Source organism: Odocoileus virginianus, chromosome 5 (assembly GCF_023699985.2).
Source record: "Odocoileus virginianus isolate 20LAN1187 ecotype Illinois chromosome 5, Ovbor_1.2, whole genome shotgun sequence".
NCBI lineage: Eukaryota > Metazoa > Chordata > Mammalia > Artiodactyla > Cervidae > Odocoileus > Odocoileus virginianus.
The window spans coordinates 80,925,690-80,952,657 of record NC_069678.1 but is presented as its reverse complement, the minus strand read 5'-3'; the positions used below and the strand labels follow the sequence as shown (position 1 = coordinate 80,952,657).

Sequence of the window (26,968 nt, the reverse complement as noted above, 5' to 3'; positions counted from 1 at the left end):
AGCCAGAAGAACCAGAGATCAAATTGCCAACATCCTCTGGATCACTGAAAAAGCAAGAGAGTTCCAGAAAAACATCTACTTCTGCTTTATTGACTATGCCAAAGCCTTTGACTGTGTGGATCACAATAAACTGTGGAAAATTCTGAAAGAGATGGGAATACCAGACCACCTGACCTGCCTCTTGAGAAACCTGTATGCAGGTCAGGAAGCAACAGTTAGAATTGGACATGGAACAACAGACTGGTTCCAAATAGGAAAAGGAGTATGTCAAGGCTGTATATCGTCACTCTGCTTAAACTGCTTATTTAACTTATATGCAGAGTACATCATGAGAAACACTGGGCTGGAGGAAGCACAAGCTGAAATCAAGATTGCCGGGAGAAATATCAATAACCTCAGATATGCAGATGACACCGCCCTTATGACAGAAAGTGAAGAAGAACTAAAGGGCCTCTTGATGAAAGTGAAAGAGGAGAGTGAAAAGGTTGGCTTAAAGCTCAACATTCAGAAAACTAAGATCACGGCATCTGGTCCCATCACTTCATGGGAAATAGATGAGGAAACAGTGGAAACAGTGTCAGACTTTATTTTTCTGGTCTCCCAAATCACTGCAGATGGTGATTGCAGCCATGAAATTAAAAGACGCTTACTTGTTGGAAGGAAAGTTATGACCAACCTAGACAGCATATTTAAAAGCAGAGATGTTACTTTGTCAACAAAGGTCCATCTAGTCAAGGCTATGATTTTTCCAGTGATCATGGATGGATGTGAGAGTTGGACTATGAAGAAAGCTGAGTGCTGAAGGATTGATGCTTTTGAACTGTGGTGTTGAAGAAGACTCTTGAGAGTCCCTTGGACTGCAAGGAGATCCAAGCAGTCCATCCTAGAGGAGATCAGTCCTGGGTATTCATTGGAAGGACTGATGTTGAAGCTGAAATCTCCAATACTTTGGCCACCTGATGGGAAGAGCCGACTCATTTGAAAAGACACTGATGCTGGGAAAGATTGAGGGCAGGAGGAGAAGGGGATGACAGAGGATGAGATGGTTGGATGGCACCACCGACTCGGTGGACATGAGTTTGGGTAAACTCCGGGAGTTGGTGATGGACAGGGAGGCCTGGCTTGCTGCAATTCATGGGGTCACAAAGAGTCGGACACGACTAAGCGACTGAACTGACAAAGATGGTGAAAGATAGGGAAGCCTGGCATGCTACAGTCTGCTGCTGCTAAGTCGCTTCAGTCGTGTCCGACTCTGTGAGACCCCATAGATGGCAGCCCACCAGGAGCCCCCATCCCTGGGATTCTCCAGGCAAGAACACTGGAGTGGGTTGCCATTTCCTTCTCCAATGTGTGAAAGTGAAAAGTGAAAGTGAAGTCGCTCAGTCATGTCCGACTCGTAGCAACCCCATGGACTGCAGCCTACCAGGCTGCTCCATCCATGGGATTTTCTAGGCAAGAGTACTGGAGTGGGGTGCCACTGCCTTCTCCAGTCTAATGGGGTCCCAAAAAGTCAGACATGATTTAGCAACTGAACAACAACACAGATCTTGTGCTAAGTCACTCAGTCATGTTCAACACTTTGTGACCCTAGGCTCCTCTGTCCATGAGACTCTCCAGGCAATAATACTGGAGTGAATTGCCATTTCCTTCTCCAAAGATTCTTCCCAACCCAGGGATCGAACCTAGGTCTACCCCATTGCAGGTGGATTCTTTACCATCTGAGCCACAAAGAAAGCCCACAGATCTTACAGACATGAATAACAGGATACCAAACAACTGAAATCATCCAACCTACCTCTTCAAAGGAATATTTTTCCACAGTGTGAAGAGCATCCTGTGTCTCATTCCACCCTCCAATAGCATAGATGCAATCATTGAGTGCAGCAACCCCAAGATATGCTCTTCTAGTTCCCATTGGAGGAAGTGGAGACCATCGTTTGGAAAGTGGATCATAAACTTCAAAAGAATGAAGCTCTATGCCTTCATTGCTGATGCCCCCAACCACATAAATTAAACCTGAAAATGGAATGTTTTTGCTCAGATGCTATAGAAAATAGGATACAAATAATTATAAAATGTGATAATTGTGATTTAAGTTTGTTATCTGATACTTTACTTAATGCAGGGCTTCAAGAGAGAATTGACTTCTGTCCAGTTTATCACAGCTCTCATTTAAGCATGTTACAAAGAAGCAGCAGTACGAATTAAAAGTGGCACTGAATTTTCAAAGGACTTAATGATGCTATAACAAAACAATCTGTCAGACAAGGATTTCCAATCTTATTGTTCACTTAATGATCTCAAGTTCCAGATCTACTGCTATCATGTATAAGTAAAAAAGGAAGAGGAGAGGGATTTTACCCTCTTAAAAATGGTCATACACTTAAACTGGGAATGACATAATCCTGCTTGGTGACAACCTAATTTTTGCTCAAATGGACATAAAATAGAGAATTAAATTTAAATTAGAATAGTTCATGGATAAATTAAGGTATTAGATACAGTACAGCAGACTATAATTCAGAGTTTCTTATTAAATTTGATTTGCAACTAAAGATTCTGACAATCAACAATTACTTTTTGAGTGCTTACTATTTTCCTAGAGTTCTAAAGTTGTAAGTTTTACAGAATGGCATTTTAGGAAACAAGCTAAATGTTAGTAAACTTGGGTTCAAGCTCCAACTTTACTAGAAACCAACTATGAAAAAAGACAACTCAGCCTCCTGATTTTCAGCTTCCTCAAATAAAAATAAAGGGGTTGAAATAGATAATATTCAAGATGCTCTCCAGCTCTATGATTTCAGATGAGAAGATAAAAATAAATATAAAACAACTAGAGAACACTATAATATTAAACAATAGAGCATAGTCTACACCATGTAATTTGAGCATTTAGATGCCAGCAGAAATCTGAGAAGGTACTCAGGGGGCAGAAAGAACTTGAGCTAGGAATGGAGCACCTGAGTTGTCACATAACAATGGCAGACTGCTTCCTACTCTACAGCTACATATAAATGTGTTCCCCAACTCTGAACAGAGAATCAGGTTTTATTTGAGAGTGCTTATTAATTACTTATCAGTGTATAGTAGAAAATTAATAAATGTCTGTATACCATTTTAATATGTAATACATTTTTCAAATCTGTGATAGCACTCTGTGTATACTGAATTACAATGTACCCTATTTAAAAAAACACCGAAAAAGCCTATGAAGCCTATAAAGATTGTTTTTGATAATCTCTCCCTACTTAGAAATACTTGAAGGTAAAAGTGTTAGTTGCTCAGTCGTGTCCAACTCTTTGCAGCCCCATGCCAGGCTCCTCTGTCCATGGAGTGCTCCAGGCAAGGATACTGGAGTGGGTTGCCATGCCCTTTTCCAGGGGATCTTACTGACCCAGGGATCGAACCTGGGTCTCCTGCACTGCAGGCAGATTCTTTACCAATTGAGCCATCAGGGAAGCCCTAAGGCCTACAAGGGAGGGAAAATGACAATAATGGGTAACAGTTCAAATGCTTATTTTGCTAATTAGGTATCTTTGCCCATCTGAATTTTTAATTTTAGCTTTATTTTGGAAAAAAAGATTTTATTTTGGTAATACAGAAATAAAGATATAAGAGGTTTAAAAATATAAGAGATTAGAAGCAGAACCTCCACATTATTAGTGTCAATTATTCAAAACTAAAAGGTAAGAGTTTCAGCAAGCTCCAGGAGTTGGTGATGGACAAGGAAGCCTGGTGTGCTACAGTCCACGGGGTCACAAACAGTCGGACACGACTGAGCACCTGAACTGAACAGGCATAAAACACACTTTTGTGAAAATAAAGCCTCAAGCTCAAACAGTTGTTTAAAAAATACATTTTCAGGAAAAAGATTTTATAAAGCAATTACCTTGCATTTCACAACACCCAAAGTAGTACCGTGACACAGCCATGTTGCCAACTACTTCCCATTTATTTTCATCAGGATCAAATCGTTCAACAGTGTTCCCTATCTCAGCTCCAACCCAACCACCTGAAACCAAATAAAAAATCTTATTTTATTCTGGAAATAATAAGGTGAAATAATAATAAGGTGAAAAACACCTTAGAAAACATCTAATCTGACAACTTTATATTATGGATGATTATCATATGCACCAGAGAGGTTATTTGTCCAAGATTACAAGAAAAGGTAGAATTTTATTGTAAGTAGAACTTGGACCTTTCAACACTCTGCCTAGGTTTCACAAGAGATTTTAACAAACAAAACAACCCCTCAAACTTCAATCTATTGCACAGGAAATACAATATTTTGCAAAACTATTTTTAAAAATAATACCTGCATATTTAGAACGGTCATCCTAATCATGACATTTAACAAGTCAATTAAAATGCTCCTCCAGACATCTCATCTGTATTTTATCCCCATCTCCTTCTAAGAGTTCCATACTTTACAGTATTTCCCAAGAAATATAATTTTGAAAATAAGAACTTTTAAAACTGAAGAAACACAAGTTTCTTATGGGAGGAAGGAAAATTTCTAAAGTAAGCAGAATTTTATTAAGAATTTAAATAATATTAGATATCTTTAAATTGGAGAGAATAATTACCCAAAGCATAGATAGCCCCATAACATACACACACTCCCAAGCCACAGCGGGGGTGATTCATTGAAGCTACAGTCGTCCACTGTTTAGTAACTGGATCATAACATTCAGTACAGTCAAAAATCATTGAATCCTTTTCACCTGAGTCAAATAAAAAGACACATATGAGAAGAATTAATAATGTTAATAGCCTAAAACCACAGTATAATATTCAATGGCATTCTGTGTTGTCAGAATTCAAAAATTATGCCTGATTTTATATTTTTCATTAAAATTTATTTGCCCACCATGTGTTATTTTTTAATCATTTAATCATAGCACTGTCATTTATTAATGTCCACTTAATTAAGCAAAGTAGACTATTACCTGTTTCTAATTCTACCACCCGAACAATCCATGTAATTTTGGGGGATAAAGTTTGCATTTTGAAACTTCTATATTTTCATAGTTTAGATAGCAGGCTCTGCTACAATTTGAGTTTTAATGCAATGCTTATCTAACAACAAACAGAAAATGAAAAAAAAATTTTAAATAGCACTTAAAAATAGAATTTTAAAATATAATATACTGAGAAGTTAATGCAATCAAAGATTGTATTTGGCTTGGCCCAAAAGTTTGTTCAGCTTTTTCTGTAAGATGTTATGGAAAAATCCAAATGAACTTTTGGCCAGCCCAATATAAGACCTTTATGGATATAATTTATAAATTTTATTTAGATAAATTTTTAAATTAAGGAATATATAAATAAATGAAGAGATGTATCATGTTGATGAATTATAAGTGTCAATGTAAAGATGATTATTCCCAAAATGATTTAAAGGTTTAAAGAAATTCCAATTTTTAAGAAACCTCTTTCTTTTTATTGTATTAAAATACACATAACATAAAATTTATCATCTTAACCACTTTTAAGAATATGGTTCAGTGATGTTAAACATATTCACATTGATATACAGCCATCACAACCAGCCATCCCCATAAGTCTCTTCATCTTATAAAACTGAACTCTGTACCTACTAAACGGTAACTCCCCATTCTCTCCTCCCCTAGCCCCTGGCAAACACATTGTACTTTCTGTTTTACTGATTCTGACTACTCCAAGTATCTCATATAAGTAGAATCATACAGTATTATTTTAAAAAATAGATCTGATGAACTAATTCTGAATTTTATATGGAAGTATAAAAGAGGTAGAATAGCAAAGCACTCCCAGAAAGAATACGAAGGAGAGAGAAAAATTCCCTATTAAATAAGCCTATCAGACTTAAAGTACAGCTATAACAAGACAGGAATAGACAGAGATCAATGGAATAGAAATGAAATTCTAGAATCAGATCCATGCATATATTATTACTAGGTATATGAGATAGTTTGCACAGCAGAGGAACAGGTAAACAAAAATGCTGGGAATTGTTTTTATATATATATATGGGGAAAATGAAACTAGTTCCTCACTAATATGATCTATAAAATTCAGTTACAGGTGAATTACAGACCTAAATGTAAATGGAAAAACTATAAAATTTTAAAAAATTAATAAAGGTATATATTTCATGACTTTTGAGTAGACAAGGATTTCTTTAAAAAGATATAAGAAACACTAACCATAAAGGGAAAATTATAATAGAGTTGGCTATATTAAAATTAAAAACATTCATTTACCAAAAGATATCATAAAGAGTAAAAGATGACGCAGAAGAGTAGGAAAAGGTATTTTCAGCACATATAATTTTATGAGGGCCTAGAATCTTGAAAGTATACAAAACTTACTGTACAGAAAACAGTTAACAGAGCAGGCCTAAAACTGCCTATTCTTAGAAAGACCTGTTTACAATGTTGACCTAGAGTCTGGGAACATGGCTAGTAAATACTTTCCTATACGCGTATAAGATTTTCCTTAATTGATAAACAGTGGCTTCTGCAGTGGTGAAAATGTCCTGAAATTAGTGGTGTTCAGTTGAGTTGAGTTGAGTCTCTCAGTTGTGTCCAACTCTTTGTGACCCCATAAACTGCAGCATGCCAGGCCTCCCTGTCCATCATCAACTCCTGGAGTCAACCCAAACCCATGTCCATAAAGTCGCTGATGGCATCCAACCATCTCATCCTCTGTCGTCCCCTTCTTCTGCCCTCAATCTTTCCCAGCATCAGGGTCTTTTCAAATGAGTCAGCTCTTCCCATCAGGTGGCCAAAGTATTGGAGTTTCAGCTTCAACATCAGTCCTTCCAATGAACACCCAGGACTCATCTCCTTTAGGATGGACTGCTTGGATCTCCTTGCAGTCCAAGGGACTCTCAAGAGTCTTTTCCAACACCACAGTTCAAAAGGATCAATTCTTCAGCACTCAGCTTTCTTTATAGTCCAACTCTCACATCCATACATGACCACTGGAAAAACCATAGACTTGACTAGACGGACCTTTGTTGGCAAACTAACATCTCTGCTTTTAAATATGCTGTCTAGGTTGGTCATAACTCCTTCCAAGGAGTAAGCATCTTTTAATTGCATTGCTGCAATTAGTGGTGATGGTTGCACAATTTTGTGAATATACCAAAACCAATGAACTTAACACTCTCAATGGTGAATTTTATGATATGTGAATTATATCTTAATTTTAAAATATAATACTTAGAATAGTAACCCAGATACATATATATCTAGAAGGAAATAAACTGTTAACTGTGATTATCTCTTGGTGGTATGATTATACTATGGGTGATTTTTATTTTCTTTTTCATATGCCTCAGTTTTAGCAAAATTTTCTATAGCAAACCTGAATTACTTTGATAACAAAAAATTATTTAAAAATTATATTTTAAGTAATATGTTAAGACAGTAGTTATAGCCAGTAAAGTCATGGCAGTTTTGAAAGGCTCCCATTTATACTGTTGTGGTATCAGGAAAGGGATACATATATATGGAAGTGTCACACAGGACGCTGTGACCCTACATTAAACACAAGAGAGTTCATGCAACGCAACTGCCAGAATGTACATAAAAAACCATGAGAGTCACAGTCAAAGATTATATAGACTTATACTCTTTATACTGACAAGAAGTTATTGCTCAAAACTCTAATTTTTTTGTTAGAATTTTCAGATGCACCATGACATTTATTGATTTAATAAACAGTTTTTGATTGATGATTGCTTTCCCAAAAAAAGAATAGTAAAATATTATTTAATATCTCTCATTTTAAACTTACAATGTCATAGTTAGAAAATAATAGTAAGATTTTTGATATACAACCTTCAGTATTTGAGAATGACCCATTGAAATAAAGGGGAAAACTGGCTGTAAGAGTTAGAGATGATCTAACAAGACTGGTCACTATAAAAACAAATTACTTGAAAATAAACCTTGATATCAAAAGTGTTAGCATTTATTTCTCTTCAGATCCTTCTCTGATAATTGTTTCTCTCCCACATTCAAATTCCCTTTTATTTAATTTTATTCATTAATCATTTTAGAATTGATAACATTTTTAGAAACACTGATTTTAATTAAGAATTACGTACCAATGTCTAGCTGACATGGTTTTTACACATGACACTGTCCAGAAAATTGGTTAATTAAAAATGATTCATAAGGGGATTTCCCAGGCAATAAAGTGATTAAGACTCTGCCTTGCAACACAGGGGGTGCAGGTTCAATCCCTGGTCAGGGAGCTAGGTTCCACATGCCATGGAGTGCAGCCAAAAAAAAAAATTTGTAATTCAGCTTTCAGAATTAAAAAATTTTTTATCACAAACGTTGACCTAAATTTTGATGCTACATTTAATGAATATTTTTTCATAAAACCAAACCTAAATCTTTTGCCTGGTAACAAATCAGTGTCCCTCTGGTATGAAATATTCAATATCTTATGTTTACTTTTTCTTCTTTAACTTTTATTTATTTATGGCTGCAACTGATCTTTGTTGCTGGCTCAGTAGTTGTGGTGCATAGGCTTAGCGGCTCTGCAGCATGTGGGAGCTTCCTGGACCAGGGATTGAACTGACGTCCCATGAATTAACTAGCAGATTCTTAATCACTGGACTACCAGGCAAGTCCTGTTTCCTTTTTCTTTCATTCATTTATTTAACAAATGTTTATTCAATTCAATTCAGCTCAGTCGCTCAATTGCGTCCGACTCTTTGAAACTCCATGGACCACAGCACACCAGGCCTCCCTATCCATCACCAACTCCAAGAGTTTACTCAAACTCACGTCCATTGAGTCGGTGATGCCATCCAACCATTTCATCCTCTATCATCCCCTTCTCCTCCTGCCCTCAATCTTTCCCAGCATCAGGATCTTTTCAAATGAGTCAGCTCTTCTCATCAGGTGGCCAAAGTATTGGAGTTTAGCTTCAACATCAGTCCTTCCAATGAACACCTAAGACTGATCTCCTCTAGGATGGACTGGTTGGATCTTCTTGCAGTCCAAGGACTCTCAAGAGTCTTCTCCAACACCACAGTTCAAAAGGATCAACTCTTCGGTGCTCAGCTTTCTTTATAGTCCAACTCTCACATCCATACATAACCACTGGAAAAAGCATAGCCTTGACGAGAAGGACTGCTGTTGACAAAAGAATGTCTCTGCTTTTTAACATGCTGTCTAGGTTGGTCATAAATTTCCTTCCAAGGAATAAGCATCTTTTAACTTCATGGCTGCAGTCACCATCTATAATGATTTTGGAGCCCCCCAAAATAAACTCAGCCACTGTTTCCACTGTTTCATCTATTTGCCATGAAGTGAAGGGACCAGATACCAAGATCTTAGTTTTCTGAATGTTGAACTTTAAGCCAACTTTTTCACTCTCCTCTTTCACTTTCATCAAGAGGCTCTTTAGTTCTTCTTCCCTTTCTGTCATAAGGGTGGTGTTGTCTGCATATCTGAGGTTATTGATATTTCTCCCGGCAATCTTGATTCCAGCTTGTGCTTCATCCAGCCTAGCATGTCTCATGATGTACTCTGCATATGAGTTAAATAAACAGGGTGACAATATACAGCCTTGACATACTCCTTTCCCAATTTGGAACCAGACTGTTGTTCCATGTCCAGTTCTAACTGTTGCTTCCTGACTGGCATACAGACTTCTCAAGAGGTACGTCAGGTGGTCTGGTATTCTCATCTCTTTCAGAATTTTCCATAGTTTGTTGTGATCCACACAGTCAAAGGCTTTGGCATAGTCAATAAGCAGAAATAGATGTTTTTCTGGAACTCTCTTGCTTTTTCGATGATCCAGTAGATGTTGGCAATTTGATCTCTGGCTCCTCTGCCTTTTCTAAATCCAGCTTGAACATCTGGAAGTTCAGCTTCAGGTATTGCTGAAGCTTGGCTGGGAGAATTTTGAGCATTACTTTACTAGCGTGTGAGATGATTGCAATTGTGTAGTAGTTTGAGCATTCTTTGGCATTGCCTTTCTTTGGGATTGGAATGAAAACTGACCGTTTCCAGTCCTGTGGCCACTGCTGATGTCTCCAAATTTGCTGGCATATTGAGTGCAGCACTTTCACAGCATCATCTTTTAGGATTTGAAATAGCTCAACTGGAATTCCATCACCTCCACTAGCTTTGTTCGCAGTTATGCTTCATATGGCCCACTTGACTTCACATTCCAGGATGTCTGGCTCTAGGTGAGTGATCACACCATCGTAATTATCTGGGTCATGAACATCTTATTTGTACAGTTCTTCTGTGTATTCTTGCCACCTCTTCTTAATATCTTCTGCTTCTGTTAGATCCATACCATTTCTGTCCTTTATTGAGCCCACCTTTGCATAAAGGGTTCCCTTAGCATCTCTGATCTTCTTGAAGAGATCTCTAGTCTTTCCCATTCAGTTTTTTCCTCTATTTCTTTGTACTGATCACTGAGGAAGGCTTTCTTATCTCTCCTTGCTATTCTTTGGAACTCTGCATTCAAATGGGTATATCTTTTCTTTTCTCCTTTGCTTTTGACTTCTCGTCTTTTCACAGCTATTTGTAAGGTCTCCTCAGACAGCCATTTTGCTTTCTTGCATTTCTTTTTCTTGGGGATGGTCTTGATCCCTGCCTCCTGTACAATGTCACAAACCTCCATCCATAGTTCTTCAGGCACTTGTCTACCAGATCTAGTCCCTTAAATCTATTTCTCACTTCCACTGTATAATCATAAGGGATTTGATTTAGGTCATACTTGAATGGTCTAGTGGTTTTCCCTACTCTCTTCAATTTAAGTCTGAATTTGGCAATAAGGAGTTCATGATCTGAACTCCAGTCAGTTCCTGGTCTTGTTTTTGCTGACTGCATAGAGCTTCTCCATCTTTTGCTGCAAAGAACATAATCAATCTGATTTCAGTATTGACCATCTGGTAATGTCCATGTGTAGAGTCTTCTCTTGTGTTGTTGGAAGAGGGTGTTTGCTATGACCAGTGTGTTCTCTTGGCAAAACTCTATCAGCCTTTGCCCTGCTTCATTCTGCACTCCAAGGCTAAATTTGCCTGTTACTCCAGGTGTTTCTTGACTTCTTATTTTGCATTCCAGTCCCCTATAATGAAAAGGACATCTTTTTTGGGTGTTAGTTCCAGAAGGTCTTGTAGATCTTCACAGAACGATTCAACTTCAGCTTCTTCAGCATTACTGGTCAGGGCATAGACTTGAATTATCATGAAATTGAATGGTTTGCCTTGGAAACTAACAGAGATCATCTTTCGTTTTTGAGATTGCATCCAAGTACTGCATTTTGGACTCTTTTGTTGACTATGATGGCTACTCCATTTCTTCCAAGGGATTCTTGCCCACAGTAGTAGATACATTTGTCAGTATTAGATTATAATGAGTTAAATTCACCCATTCCAGTCCATCCTAGTTTGCTAATTCCTAAAATGTTCACATTTACTCTTGCCATCTCCTCTTTGACCACTTCCAATTTGCCTTGATTCATGGACCTAACATTCCAGGTTTCTATGCAATACTGCTCCTTACAGCATAAGCACAACTATATCTATATATACTCCATAGTATCCAGCAAAATATATAAAGCATTTAAGAATCTAGTCAACTTAAGAGTTATAGTCTAAAAATGGAAATAAACATTTACATTATTACCTCCAATTGCGTAGACCATTCCTCCCAGAACTGCTACTCCAAGTCCACATCGAGCCTGATGAAGTGAAGACACAGTGGTCCAGTACTGGCTAAAGGTGTCAAATCGTTCTACACAACTGAGGGCTCTGCTATCACTCCAACGACCCCCCTGCAATCGAGTATATCCACCTAAATAAAGGAAAGCAGGTACACAGCAAATCCCTTACTGCTAAATATGGAAATGGTAGTAACAAGAAAAATCTAGCCCTCTACATCTAGATTTTCAATATAACTACTGCATAGTAAGGAATACATAAACTTTAGAGTCTGTCAGATGCACATCTATTATTCTTAAATGTACCAAGTCCTAAAAGATGATGTCTTAAATGCAATGAGTTCAACCTCAATATTCTACCACCTGGTCCTGGTCATAACTGAATGTTAGATAAAACATAAATCTAGAACTTTTTATCTGCCTAGTTGGGAAGTTTCATTGTGATTTCTATTCACGCACTGAGTCTTAGTTGTGTCACAAGAGATCTTTCATTGCGACATACAGACTCTAGTTGTAGAGCCTGGGCTCAGTATTTGCAGCTTGAGAGGTCAGTGGTGGTGGCACATGGGCTCTGGAGCCTTGGGCTAAGCAGTTGCAGTGTGCAGACTTAGTTGTTCTGCAACATATGGGATCTTACTTCCCCACCCAGAGACCGAACCTGTGTTCCCTGTACTGCAATGTGGATTCTTAACCACTGGACCACCAGGGAAGTCCCTATTAATGTTTTTCAATTAGAAAATAATGAGGGTTAAAAAAAAAAAGAAAATAGTGAGGGTTGTAATCCTTGTTTAACTGTACATTCCATTATAAAAAAGGTTAATGAGCATTCAAAAATTATACATTTATATGTTATAGTATATATAAAATTACACATGCAATGACATACATACTCTAAATTATGTTATACATAAAGTTCTTATATATAAAGTATTATGTCTATAAATCTGGATTTGTTGATATATATCAATATTTTAAATTCTATTTAAAAATTTTTTTTTCATTTATTTTTATTAGTTGGAGGCTAATTACTTCACAATATTGTAGTGGTTTTTGTCATACATTGACATGAATCAGCCATGGATATACATGTATTCCCCATCCCGATCCCCTCTCCCACCTCCCTCTCTACCCGATCCCTCTGGGTCTTCCCAATGCACCAGGCCCGAGCACTTGTCTCATGCATCCAACCTGGGCTGGTGATCTGTTTCACCCTAGATAATATACATGTTTCAATGCTGTTCTCTCAAAACATCCCACCCTCACCTTCTCCCACAAAGTCCAAAAGTCTGTTTTTTTAATAGAGGAAATTCCCTGGCAGTCCAGTGGTTCAGACTCTGTGCTTTCACTGAGGTTGGCCCAGGTTAAATTCCTGGTCAGAGAACTAAGATTCCTCAAGCTGTACAGTATGGCCAAAAAACTACACTATACTACAATACAATAAAATACAAAATGTCCATACAATAGTCCTTTGGATTATTCTGCATCTCCACACTTTGGAGACCACTAGTTCCTGTTATCCCTAAAGACCATCTCAGACACTGTGAACAGTTAATACATTTGAGATTTATTTTCCTATTTCTCACTAGAATTCAAATATTAATTTTTAAAGCAGTATATCTTAGGCAGTTATTTGATAATAATTGGGTATCTAAGAACTCAAAGATTTAAATCACCAAATAATAGACATCAAATAAATATCTTTATTCTTAGATGTGTCCACTATACTATATAAATGCAATTTCTAAATCAGCAGCCTGTATGTGAAATTAAATATGCCTATTTGACATACTTGCATATTCTCACATGTTTAATAACAACAAAAATTTAAAAGGTTTTGATCCTGAAAATAAAGATAATTTATATTACTTTTTAAAAGGTTCTCACCTACTGCATACAAGTACTTTCTTGCTTTCTTCCGAGGTCGAACCTTAGATGTCTGCAGAAAACTACAAAATTTGTTCTCTTTGGGAGATTTGCATACCTCACAGTACTCTTTCAAAAGCGTTTGCAATGCAACACGAAGATTAAAATCAGATATTCCTAAAGCAATGTTGAAAAAGATGTTTTAATCAACTTTTAAACAATATCAAAAAGACATATTTCCATGAAAATGAAATACATTTAACAATAAAAAATGAAAGCTCATCATCAAACATTGGAGTTTGTTTCCTATAATACCAAATATTTTTTACAGCATCGGTGTGCTGCAGTCCATGGGGTCTCAAACAGTTGGACACAACTGAGCAACTGAACTGAACTGAACCAAAGAATATATACTTTCATTAAATCAAAGATTGTTTTAAAAATATGCTTCATTAGATTCAATTTGAAAACACATGATGGAGAATCTCTTATTATATAAAGATACCAGGTAAAACAGGATCACAATTATATAACAAAAGGAAAAAATAAAATTGCCCAAAGTTCTGTACTTACAACCTAATAACAAAAGGAAATAAAATAATGTCATACACTTTGAAAATGACAGTCAAAGCAAGAAACAGAAGATTCCAGTTGGATGAGGTCCATGTCCTAAAAAAGACAATGAGCGTGAGTAGGCAGGTTATTCTGTTCAAGCTTGTTTAGCTGAAAAGATGAATTGGGAATGAAAGCCAACCTGTGTCCCACTTGGCAATAAGTACTGGCCTCCAGGAAAGGGCACTATTTTCTAATTTGCATAAAAGCATTATATATGCTAGCAAGGGACTGTCCCTAAGCCTTGTCTCTACATCCAAAAAACAATACTGAGGAAAGAAGGTTAACTAACAAAATCTTGAGCGGTCTCACTAATAACTTTAGAATTTGGAAACCAGAAGAATGAGCAAGTAAGAAGCAGAACTGAAGTCAAAGAGCAAAACCATTATAAGAAAAATTCTTTACAGGACCATAAGTAAAGGAAGAGAGGATCACCAGGGTTTGCCATCTAACAGAGCTCAGGGGTAGCCAAATTCCGCAGTAGTGAGACATATCCTTGGCTGGGTAAGTAGGTCTTGATATCAGATCAATAATTGGATCTCACCAAGAAAGAAGTCAGAGTCCAGGCCCACAAGCAAGAACCTTAGCCTGAGCAGATATCTATTCTTTCACCACCCTCATGCCTCAAGCTAGGAAGAAGTGGTGAGAACACAATACACAGCAATCAAATTTTAGGTGGGAGAAACAGAGTAGTAATATCAAGATTGCCAGGAGAAATATCAATAACCTCAGATATGCAGATGTGCATGTGTGCATGCTAAGTCACTTCAGTCATGTCAACTGTGTGCGACCTTATGGACGGTAGCCCACCAGGCTCCTCTGTCCAGGGGATTCTGCAGGCAAGAATACTGGAATGGATTGCTATGCCCTCCTCCAGGGGATCTTCCCGACTCAAGGATTGAACCATTGTCTCTTATAACTCCTTTGTAATTGGCAGGAGGATTCTTTACCACTAGCTGGGAAGCCCCCAGATATGCAGATGACACTACCCTTACACGGCAGAAAGCAAAGAGGAACTAAAGAGTCTCTTGATGAGGTGAAAGAGGAGGGTGGGAAAGCTGGCTTAAAACTCAATATTCAGAAAACTAAGATCACGGCATCCGATCCTATCACTTCATGGCAAATAGATGGGGAAACAGTGGAAACAGTGACAGACTTTATTTTCTTGGGCTCCAAAATTGCTGCAGATGGTGACTGCCATCATGAAATTAAGATGCTTGCTCCTTGGAAGAAAAGCTATGATAAACCTAGACAGCATATTAAAAAGCAAAGACATTACTTTGCTGACAAAGGTCTGTATAGTCAAAGCTATGGTTTTCTAGTAATCATGTACGGATGTGAGAGTTGGACCATACAGAAGGCTGAGTGCCAAAGAATTGATGCTTTTGAACTGTGGTGTTGGAGAAGACTCTTGAGAATCCCCTGGATAGCAAGAAGATTACACCAGTCATTCCTAAAGGAAATCAATTGCAAATATTCATTGGAGGGACTGATGCTGAGGCTGAAACTCCAATACTTTGCCCACCTGATGTGAAGAGCTGACTCACTGGAAAAGACCCTGATGCTGGGAAAGACTGAAGGCTGGAGAAGAAGGGGACAACAGAACAAGATGGTTGGATGGCATCACCAACTATTACCAACTCAATCAACATGAGTTTGAGTAAGCTCTAGGAGATGGTGAAGGACAGGGAAGCCTGGCATGCTGCAGTCCATGGGGTCTCAGAGTTGAACACAACTGAGCAACAACAACAAATACCAAGATAGAAAGTGTGTCACGGAGAATTACCAGAGCAAGCAGATTTCAACAGAGTTGCCAAGTTAAGCATGAGCAGTATATCAAGAAATAGCAATACAACTCTTTAAGTATACCCCAGAAGGAAAAAAAAAAGAGAAAGTGACTGAAGAATTCAATTTGGAAAAAAACATTAGCCACATAACAGAAACAGGTTCTCTATACACAAGATAGATTTATTTTTAAGAATAAAGATCCTATATGAAAAAAAAAAAGGCTCAAAGACAAAATGAGATGCATTGCTAAGGAAATAAAGTGACAGTAGTGCAGACATAGTAAATTAGAAGCAAGAAACTCATTAGACAAAAATCAAACTGGCAATTTGGAGTAAAGACTTAAGAAAACAAATATGAGCACAGAGCAGAAGACAAAATATTTTAACATTCAGTTTAGTTCAGTTCAGTTGCTCAGTCATGTCCTACTTTTTGCAACCCCAAGAACTGCAGTATGCCAGACCTCCCTGTCTATTGCCAACTCCAGGAGTTTACTCAAAAACTCATGTCCATTGAGTCAGTGATGCCAGCCAACCATCTCATCCTCTGTCATTTCTCCTCCCTCCTTCAATCTTTCCCAGCATCAGGGTCTTTTCCTATGAGTCAGTTTTTCACATCAGGTGGCCAAAGTATTGGAATTTCAGCTTCAACATCAGTGCCTCCAATGAATATTCAGGACTGATTTCCTAATTATAAGACGACAAATACGAAGGACAAAAAAGTTTTCAATACAAGGATGAAGACCACCAAAGGAAACATCAGAAATATTCAGGAATTTCACAGAGGAAAAAATTTTCCAAAATGAAGGAAAAATTGCTGCACACCACAGGGCATGACCAAAAAAAAGGAAAAGGGTATATGATATAGTTTAAGGAAAAATGGCAAACTTGAACACAAATCAAGAATAATGAAAGAGAATTCTTTAGGCATCCAAGCAGAAAAAGCAAGTCATTGGAGAAAAAATACAAAACACGCCTTACAAACTTGGGGTGGAGGTGGGGGGAATGCTCATAAATTAAGCATATTGTACCCACACAAATATCTGTTAAATTTAAAAGGTAATAGAAATTCTCAGATATGAGAAAAAAAATCAGCAAATACGGTAATCACGAATCTTTCTTAGAAAAAAAAAAATCTTAGTGATGAAATTTAACCAACCAAATGACAAATCAGAAAAGAAAGCTCAGAGAACTCCCTGGCAGTCCAGTAGATAGGATTCCGTGCTTTCACTGTGATGACCTGGATTCAATCCCTTGTGGAGGAAGTAAAAGTAAGATCCTGCAAGCAGTGCTGCAGGGCCCCAAAATAAAAGAAAGTTCAGGAACAAAAAGACTACTGTTAAAAAACTGGTACAGAGCATTAAAACCACTTAAATATAGAATAAAAGCACAGAGCTAGGAGGATCATGATTTGAAAAGTATCTATATAAGGGCTATGTAGACCTTGAGGCAGGTAAGGAGAAAAAAAACAATACTAATTACCTCATTTTTCATAGCAGATAATCTAAACTTTAAAACTGAGACATGAAGTGAAACTATGATTTCACCTTTTAATGAAGCTCATTTTTTATCATGTAAAAACTTTTTAGAATGAATATTTCTTGGGATTAAACAAACATTTACCTAAAAATAATTATTAGTTTCTTCTTTGTTAACTTTTAGTGAGATTTAGGTTATCTTTTTTGTATTATAAATAGTATGAGAGAATGATTCTTATTCTTGTAAATTTTTTTTCTATCCACCCTTGTGACCATACACCCACCTGTCATCCATCCTCCTATACAAAGACATCTAGAATGATGTTTAATGAATGTTAATTATAACTGGCTATTTCTGTATGGTGAACTTTGGGTGATCTGTTGTTTTCTTTTTTAATAATTTATTACCTAAAGTTTTTATAAGAGCATGTACCATTTTTAAAAAGTAAAATCGTTCTTCAAAATGCAAGAAAAAAATATGTTAGCATATACTAATAATATTAAATTACCTGAATTATACACCATAGGGGAAAATCTACACATTTCACATAACACAATTTAACCATTTCAATGAAATCTTTTGCTCCCTCACTGAATTTTGTGGTAGAGTCTCATTAGTTTTCTGTATAAATTGTCCATCTTTTCTCTAAAATGATCAGAGATTAAGTTTCAGTATTAAAATACTGAAAAATACTAAGGTTGCCTTTGGAAAAAAATCCTCCATTTATTTCTCCCTTGCTTCCATGCAGGTTTATTCCAGTGAAATGTCCTTAGGTGATAACTATTGGGCAGTACAAGACTTTAATATTATAACACTAAAAAGCCATAGGAAAACATGCCCCAGTTCCAGGGAACTTCCCTTCAGTACTTTGCATCTGCAGCACTTTGGAAAAGTCAACTCAACCATGAAAGCCTTTGTCCCACTCCTAACTTCTCAGATGATACACGCAAAAAACGTGTCTGGATAATTTTTCTCTTGCTTTAGCATTTAAATATAGCCAGTCTTCATTTTTTGTGGATTCTTTACTTATGAATACATCTACTCACTAACATGAATTTGCAACCCAAATCAACACTCACAGTGCTTTCCTGGTGGTTCACAGACATGCCATATAGTGGCAAAAAATTTGAATTACCTAACCTCCATGTTTCCAGGTGAGACTGAAAGAGGCAACATTCTGCCATCTTATTTCAGTTCTCACTATAAACAAGTGTCCCCTTCACATTTTATTTAACATCATGGTTTTCACTTTGTATTTTCTGTTGGCCTTTTCACTGTTTAAAATAGTCCCTAAGCATAACTGCGAAAGTACCATGTCTAATGTTTCTAAGTGCAAGAAGGCTGTGATGTGTCTTACAGAAGGCTAACATGTGTTAGGCTTCACTCAGCCTTGAGTTATAGTTTTGTTGGCCATGAGTTTAATGAATCAACAGTATACATTAAATGAGGGGGTTTTCACAATGAGGTACCATTACACGCCAGTCAGGATGGCTGCTATCCAAAAGTCTACAAGCAATAAATGCTGGAGAGGGTGTGGAGAAAAGGGAACCCTCTTACACTGTTGGTGGGAATGCAAATTAGTACAGCCACTATGGAAAACAGTGTGGAGATTTCTTAAAAAGCTGGAAATAGAACTGCCATATGACCCAGCAATCCCACTTCTGGGCATACACACCGAGGAAACCAGATCTGAAAGTGACACATGCACCCCAATGTTCATCGCAGCACTGTTTATAATATAATAAACTGTTTATATAATGGAAGCAACCTAGATGCCCATCAGCAGACAAATGGATAAGGAAGCTGTGGTACACATACACCATGGAATATTACTCAGCCATTAAAAAGAATTCATTTGAATCAGTTCTAATGAGATGGATGAAATTGGAGCCCATTATACAGAGCGAAGTAAGCCAGAAAGATAAAGACCATTACAGTATACTAACACATATATATAGAATTTAGAAAGATGGTAACGATAACCCTATATGCAAAACAGAAAAAGAGACTCAGATGTATAGAACAGACTTGTGGACTCTATGGGAGAAGGCGAGGGTGGGATGTTTCAAGAGAACAGCATTGAAACATGTATATTATCTAGGGTGAAACAGATCACCAGCCCAGGTTGGATGCATGAGACAAGTGCTTGGGCCTGGTGCACTGGGAAGACCCAGAGGGATCGGGTGGAGAGGGAGGTGGGAGGGGGGACCGGGATGGGGAATACATGTAAATCCATGGCTAATTCATTTCATGTATGACAAAAACCACTGCAATGTTGTAAAGTAATTAGCCTCCAACTAATAAAAATAAATGGAAAAAAAAAAGCAAATAAAAAATAAATAAATAAAAATAAATGAGGGGGTTTTGACAGACACACACAAAAAAACAAGTTTATATATTGATCAGCTGACAAAAATTTTGTTACCAGAGGCTTGTAAGAACTTACCTCATCATGCTTTTCTTAGGAACGATGGCTCAGTATTTGCTGATCACTGTTCTTGGTAAATTTATAGAGGATAACTACCATGAATAGTAGTTGTTAATGAGAACTAACTATACAGTAGTAGTAGTCAGAGAGAAATGACTATATATATGAATAATGAGAATTATTGATATACACATTAATACAAGATATCACTGAGAAAAAACTACAAATTTCTGTTGACACTGTTAAGAGTGGAAAAACCTAAAAATCCACATTAAATATATCACATAATTATAACTTTAATGCTAATACTATAATTAATTCATAATAAATATTTGTAATTCAGTCACATCCTAAATGACAAGAGTTAAAGCTTCAAATCTTGAAACTGGTCCAAAGTAATTTTTAAAAATAAATTTAAATATTATTTTTCTAATATAAAGATAAAATTTATTTTATACTATGGTGAAAAGTGTTTTCAAAGTTTAGAACTTAAATATATTCAAAGACTACATAGAAGCTGTATTATTATATCAATATACAATTAATTTTATAATGAGAGGACTTATAGGATTTATTGAGTTTTGGTTTTGTGTTCATCATATATAATTTTCCTTAAATGTTTAGGTTTTCTGAATTTTTTGAAATGGCAAGAGGAAATCTTACACTAAAATAATTAGTACTACTACCAAAAATTGCAGGAATCTTTTAGCTCTGTCAATAATTTTATCTCCCTTGGTAGTTAACCTTAAGATAAAGATCTGATTAAAATAATGGGTAGAAATACTGCAATACTACTATACCTACAAAATACAAAAGTTGTATCTTACACATTATAACCATTCAATAAATGTTTGCTATTGAAGTGAAAAATGAAAACACTATCACATTTCAAACAGAGGAAAGGTCACTGGATAAAACTTTAACATGGAATAAAAAAATTACCTTCTATGTACTTTAAAAGTCTCTGAGGAGGTAATAAAGGGAATCGAATTGGGTCCAGCACTTCCACCACATGTTTTCTTCTTTTTCCCAGATCTTTCAGTATCCACTGCATTGCAGCTAAGAAGACCTGGTATTCATCCTCAATGCTAAGCTCTTCACTTCGCAAAATTTTGATCAGCTGATCTTTTGTAAGTGCCAGGAACTCTTCCCCACTATGAACCTCCAAGAAATGGACATGAATGTAGTTTTCTGTAAATTCCAGAAGATCATGGCAGGCAATCTGCTCAGAGAACTGAAAGATCCCAATGCAGTTCAGCGGATCAATTTGTCCTTTCAGAAATTCACAGCAAAGATTAACAACTTCAGTCAACTGTAGCATGTCTGCTGCAACAATCAACTCCTGGACATTATTCACGCCTATGTTCACTATACCTAGGGAAGTAGGGAGACAAAATAACCAATAAAATAAAACAAACATTTGACTTATATTCAAAAAGCATTATACTTGATTCCACTGATAGCTCAGGCTTTGTGGGAGTAGATGGATACTAAGTAAAAGGCAACAAAGAACTTATAGAAAGGTGCCAAACCTAAATGATAATAGTACTGCACATGCATGGAGCACTTAACAAAGAACCAGGCACAGCATTAATTGCTCTATACATTCACTTAACCCTCCATACAACCCCATGTCGTAGGATTTTCCCCCTTATATTTATATTAAGAAAACAGAATTGGAAAGTTAAAGTAACTCAACCCTATGTCACATGGTTAAGTGAGATACAACGTAGGGAGTGATATCAAAGTTCATGCTTTTAACATAAGGCTATATGCATCTAACAAACATTTAACTGAGGCACAGGAGTAAGACATGGGCCATATTCTTCATTACAATAAAGTGCCATATAAATGTTAATTTTTAATGTGAGGTATAACCAAGAGTCCATAACATATGAGAAGTTTTAAACATTTAACATTTAAGTAACTATATATACCAATCTCTTTCCAGAGGACTTCACTTTCATATACTTATATGACGACTTTGGGAAGAGATCAAATACTCAATTATATTTAGAAAGAAAAGGATATCCTACCTAATAAGGATAAACTCTCCATTCAATCTTTTTCTTTTTTTTTTTACCTAGCTGGGTCTTAGTTGCAGCATAGGGAATCTTTGTTGCTGTGTGCAGGATCTAGTTCCCTGACCAGGGTTTGAAACTGGGCCCCCTGCATTGGTTGACTGGATTCTTAACCAATGAACCACCAGGGAAGTCCCTCCATTCAATCTCATAATTTCCATTTACCCCTTTTAAAACATTCGATAAACTGAGTGTTTGTATTCTCAATTAGATTTATAAAGTCTGTTAAGAAAAAGCTTGCCCTTTCTGTATTCCCAAACACTAGGTGCCCAAAAAATTTATTATATATGAATGAATGGCCAAAGACACCATGGTGAGAGGAAGAATACGGCTTGTTAAATGCAAATAGGGAATTTTAATGGAATTCACCATGGGAATAAACAGTAGTGGCTGCAGAGAAATCTAAGACTTAATTGAATGAAATGAGAGTTCATTACAAATTTGGAGAAGATAACATCATGGGTTGTGATGGAAGGTAACTTAAGGAATGGTACTGGATGAAGCCAAGGATTACTTGAGATAACAAAAAGAATGCCCTACAACTTAATAAGTCTTTACAGGTTAATAAAAGCACTTTTACAGCAGCAATAACAACAAAGAAAACCCCAAAAAACTCAATCAAAACATGGTCAGAAGACCTAAATAGATATTTCCCCAAAGAAGACATACAGATGGCCAACAGGCACATGAAAAGATGTAAGGCAGAAAAGTATAAAAATGAAAATCAAACGTTTTCCCAAACACAGACATACACTATTTTTTTTTTCCGACTTGCCAGTAGTGTGGAGCCCTAACCCCTGATGTCTGGGAATTCCCTATATTAACACTTTAGTGTATCTCTTTCAAAACTTTTTTTCCATATATATTTACACTACAAATAATACTTACATGGGCTTCCCTGGTGGCTCAGTGGTAAAGAATCTGCCTGCCAATGCAGGAGACACGGGTTCAATCCCTGGGTCAGGAAGATCCCCTGGAGAAGGAAATAGCAACCCACTCCAGTATTCTTGCCTGGGAAATTCCATGGACAGAGGCGCCTGGCAGGCTATAGTCCACAGGGTTGCAAAAGTCAGACAAAACTTAGCAACTAAACAACAACATAATACTTACATACCTGTGTAAATGAAATCTAAAAGTATTTGAAAGATTCCAGCTTCAATTCCTAGAATCTGTACAACATCTTTTGAGGACTCTTTCATTCCTCCAGTGAACAAAGCTGCAAAGTAAGGACTACTGGCAGCCAAAACCAGCCGATGAACTTTAAAAGTTTCCTTCCCAACTTGCAGCTCCACATCACAGAAATGCTGTCCATTCCTCATTTTATTGATCTGAGCCAAGATGAGTTGAGCATGTTTATCTAATGAAAAATGACTATCACCAGCCTTGGCACAGCCCTCATTAGCCATGATGATTACAGATCAATTAAAAGGACTGTTGCCCATAATCTGGTCCTACCCTGAAAAAAAGAAAGAGACCAAGCAACAAATTTTTGTGTTTACAATGTTTTCTATTCATATACATATGAAACATTACCTATCCTCAAGGAAATTAAAATCTATTTAGGGACATAAAACACACATGAAACTAGTAAGGACTAAACTGTGTGGTACTATTCCTAACAGGGTTTCAGAGAAGGGAATAAATAATGCGGTTTAAAATAACTGGACAATGTTTTGCAGCAGAAAGGAACCTGAACTGGATACTGAGTGACAGTGTGTTAAGGTATGAGGAGACAGTGAACTAAAGAAAATAAGGAAAGGCACAAAGGTAGAAGGATAGCCTTGTACACTGCAGTAAGGAAGCACACAGGGCAGTCAAAATGAACTTTCAAAAAGCAATTGTGGGGCTTCCCTGGTAGCTCAGCAGAAAAGAATCTGCCTGCCAATGCAAGAAACAGGAGTTTGACCCCTAGTTCGGGAAGATCTACATGCAGAGGAACAGCTACGCCCATGCACCACAACTATTGAGCCTGTGCTCTAGAGCCCAGGAATCACAATTACTGAGCCCAGATGCCCCAGAGCCCATTGTCTGCAACAGAGAAGCCACCACAGTGAGAAGCCCGGGGACCACAACTGCAGAGTAGCCCCGGCTCGCCACAACTAGAGAAAAAGCCAGTGCAGCAATGAAGACCCAGCACAGCCAAAAATAAATGACTAATTTTTTAAAAAAAAGAACTTAAGTGTTCTCTTTAAAAAAAAAAAGCGCAATTGTGATCAGGCCAACTGTCTGCTAAAATCCTTCAATTTCTTCACTTCTTTTAGCACAAAAAAAGACCTTCAAATTTCAGCTCTGTCTACCCATCCAATCCTACCTCCTATAATCTTCTTTGAATACTTTTAATACCCCAATAAAATCTAACAATTTGCAGTTCTCTAAAGGCATCTCTTTCATGACACCCTTCCCCACCCTTTCTGTCTGGATCTTTGTTATAATTCAAGACTGTTCAAACTTAATATCCTCCAGGAGATCTCCCCTGTTCCTCTGTCCTCCAGGTTTGGTGCTCACCCTAACCATACCTATTTTATAGCCCATTATCACAATCTGGGGGCTTCCCTGGTGGCTTAGTGGTAAAGAATCCACCTCTAGGAGATTCAGGTTTGATCCCTGGGTCAGGAATATCCACTGGAGAAGGAAATGGCAACCCACTCCAGTTTGCCTGGAAAAATCCCATGAACAGAGCCTGGCAGGCCATGGGGTTGCAAGAGAGTCAGACACAACTTAGCGACTAAACAACAACAATCACACTCTTCCTTGTCACCCTACTCCCTATGAACACACATACTCTGAAAGTTCCCTGAAAGACAATTCTTTTGGAACTATCTTTCATAGCTGTAGCACAGTGTCTAACATATATTGTTTTCAAATGATTGTGAAATAAATCGGCACTAAGAAATAACAATAATAGCTTAGGTTGTTTTGTTTAATTTTGACAACTTTTTCATACATTATGCCAATTGTAATTCTCACAATAATTAAGAGGCTGGAAGAAAAGATATTGTTATTCGAAATAAGAGAAGGAAACTGAAGCTCAGTTTCCCAAGGACACAGTGTTAGTACAATGACAGTTCTAGTATTTAAATCCAGGTCTGACTCTAAATCCTGGGTTTTTCCCATAATATCATGTGCACAGAGAGAAAGAGCTTTGAAACCCAAGCAAATAAGTTTGAACATGAACCTTCATAGGTTTATTAAGAATAAACATGACAATAGTCATGTTTCAGACTTGTTTTTTGAGCTCTCAGGAGGATGTGCTAAGAGGTAGCAAAGTCTTAGAAAAGAGACTTCCAGCTTCAACAATGAGAATCAAAGGGATAAATCCAAGTTACTTTTTGAAAAAAGAAACTATGAGATCCAGTAATATAAGATATATCGAGATGAAGCACAAGAGAAATCTAAGATAACAAAGGCATTTAGGTATCAAGGAAAATTAGTGGACTAACAGAAATGGTGGGAGGGGCTAAGTTTTCAGCATTCAGTAAAACTTATCAAAGTAAAAACAACTAAGCTGATTATTATGATTACTTAGGAATTAACTTATTGAGAAACCTGACTGAAAAGTTCCAAGGTAGCTGCTAAAACTTCACATCAGCACCAACATAAATGTCAACATATTACATTCAACTTGCATAGAAAAAGTGTATTTCGCTCTAGACAGAAATTTGATCTGCAGATATTATTAAACATGGCATGGCAGTCAGACTTTTTCTGTTTTAGATTTCTTCCTGTCAGCAGATTTTGGACTCAGCGATTTGTTTAATTACAAGGTACCTCCTCTGCCCCCAACTTCAGAGCATCAAGCATAGCTTGAGATAAAAACGCTGCCTCCTGGTACCAAAAAGTGACTGAATATCCATCCACTCTGGCAGCAGACATAAGAAATCCTCCTTCACTACTATTACACTTCTCAGTAACTGCTGATACGATCCCACTGCCAGTGGAGTACTTCATTTCAAAAGGAGGTACGTGGTGTCACCCCATTTCCAAAAGGAAAGAGCTTAATTCAAGGCCATCGCATAGGAATGTAAGGGATGAGCCTCAACAGATACAAATTTGAAATGTGGATTATTAAGGAAACGGTGGAGACGCTCAGAGGAAGCAAAGAGAATCTATGTTTAGTGGCCTCAAATTCACTGCCTCGAAGCTGCTTTCACTCAGCAAAGGGTGTCAGAAAGAATCCCAGGACGAGTGAGCGTCCAAAAAAAAGGAGGGGCGGGGGGGGGGGGGCTCTTTGTGCTTGATTTGGAGGCTGGACCCGGAGAGCTACTCCTAGGATGCTACGCCACTAAAGGCAGATAAACGATCAGGCGCTACCTAAACAGCCAGGAAGGCATCTCAGACGGGTCTGGCGAGAGCAGAAGGTCTGACGACATCTGCTCGGCCTCGGATTCCCAGGGGTGGGGGGAGGGGGGGCTGGGCCGGGGAGACGAGAAGCAGGTGGAGACCGGACTAGACGACGCTCCGGTGAGGGCAAAAACACTTCGATTATTAGAGGCATGCCTGAAAAGCAGGAGGAAGCCGGTTCCGGAGGTTCCTCGCACGCTCCTCCACAAAGACAGAGGCGAGGAGGAAACTCCCAACCCAGTCACAGATGCCCCCGGGACGCGGGCCCTTCTTACCCGCCGCTTCCCCTTCCCGCCGGCGCCCGCTCAGGCTCTGCGCGCGCAGCCGCGATCTGCTAGCGCGCAGAATGGGCGGGGAAAGCCCGGCGGGGTGACTAGGCAGTGCGGTCCGCGGCCGGGTGCCGGAGGCAAGGCCGGGTCTGGGGAGCGGGCCTGTTGGCTTCGCTGGCCAGGCGAGTCTGCGCTTGCGCACTGCTCTTCAGCTCCCGGGGAGCCGCGCCTCCTGGTGCTGCTTTGCTGCGGTGCCCGACTGGTGCTTGACTACTCGCAGGCAACGGTCCAGCGGCCAGCCTAACCTCCTGCCTGTGGAGGCTGGCGGGCTCGCCCTTTCCACGCCGCCTACCCTTTCTCGATTTTTGTGGCGTCCCAGACAGCCAACGAGCATCAGTGCTAATGAAAGAGTCGGGACCTAGT

At 38.0% G+C, this 26,968-nt stretch overlaps 1 protein-coding gene across 2 annotated transcripts in view; it reads right to left on the bottom strand.

The window, feature by feature from the left end:
• Positions 1 to 26,741, bottom strand: part of IPP (intracisternal A particle-promoted polypeptide) — a 35,711-nt gene extending 8,970 nt beyond the window's left edge. Inside the window, exons 1-8 of one of the 2 annotated variants that reach the window (XM_020897383.2) lie at positions 26,552 to 26,739; positions 23,050 to 23,391; positions 20,797 to 21,228; positions 13,573 to 13,728; positions 11,655 to 11,822; positions 4,590 to 4,727; positions 3,890 to 4,012; positions 1,796 to 2,016 (exon numbers count right to left, since the gene is read on the bottom strand). In XM_020897383.2, the coding sequence (XP_020753042.1) occupies positions 1,796 to 2,016; positions 3,890 to 4,012; positions 4,590 to 4,727; positions 11,655 to 11,822; positions 13,573 to 13,728; positions 20,797 to 21,228; positions 23,050 to 23,341 (1,530 nt within the window). In that variant the 5' untranslated portion in view covers positions 23,342 to 23,391; positions 26,552 to 26,739. Of the gene's footprint in view, positions 1 to 1,795; positions 2,017 to 3,889; positions 4,013 to 4,589; positions 4,728 to 11,654; positions 11,823 to 13,572; positions 13,729 to 20,796; positions 21,229 to 23,049; positions 23,392 to 26,551 lie in introns of both variants that reach the window. The other variant, XM_020897384.2, reaches the window with a different exon arrangement.
• Positions 26,742 to 26,968: the final 227 nt, after the last annotated feature.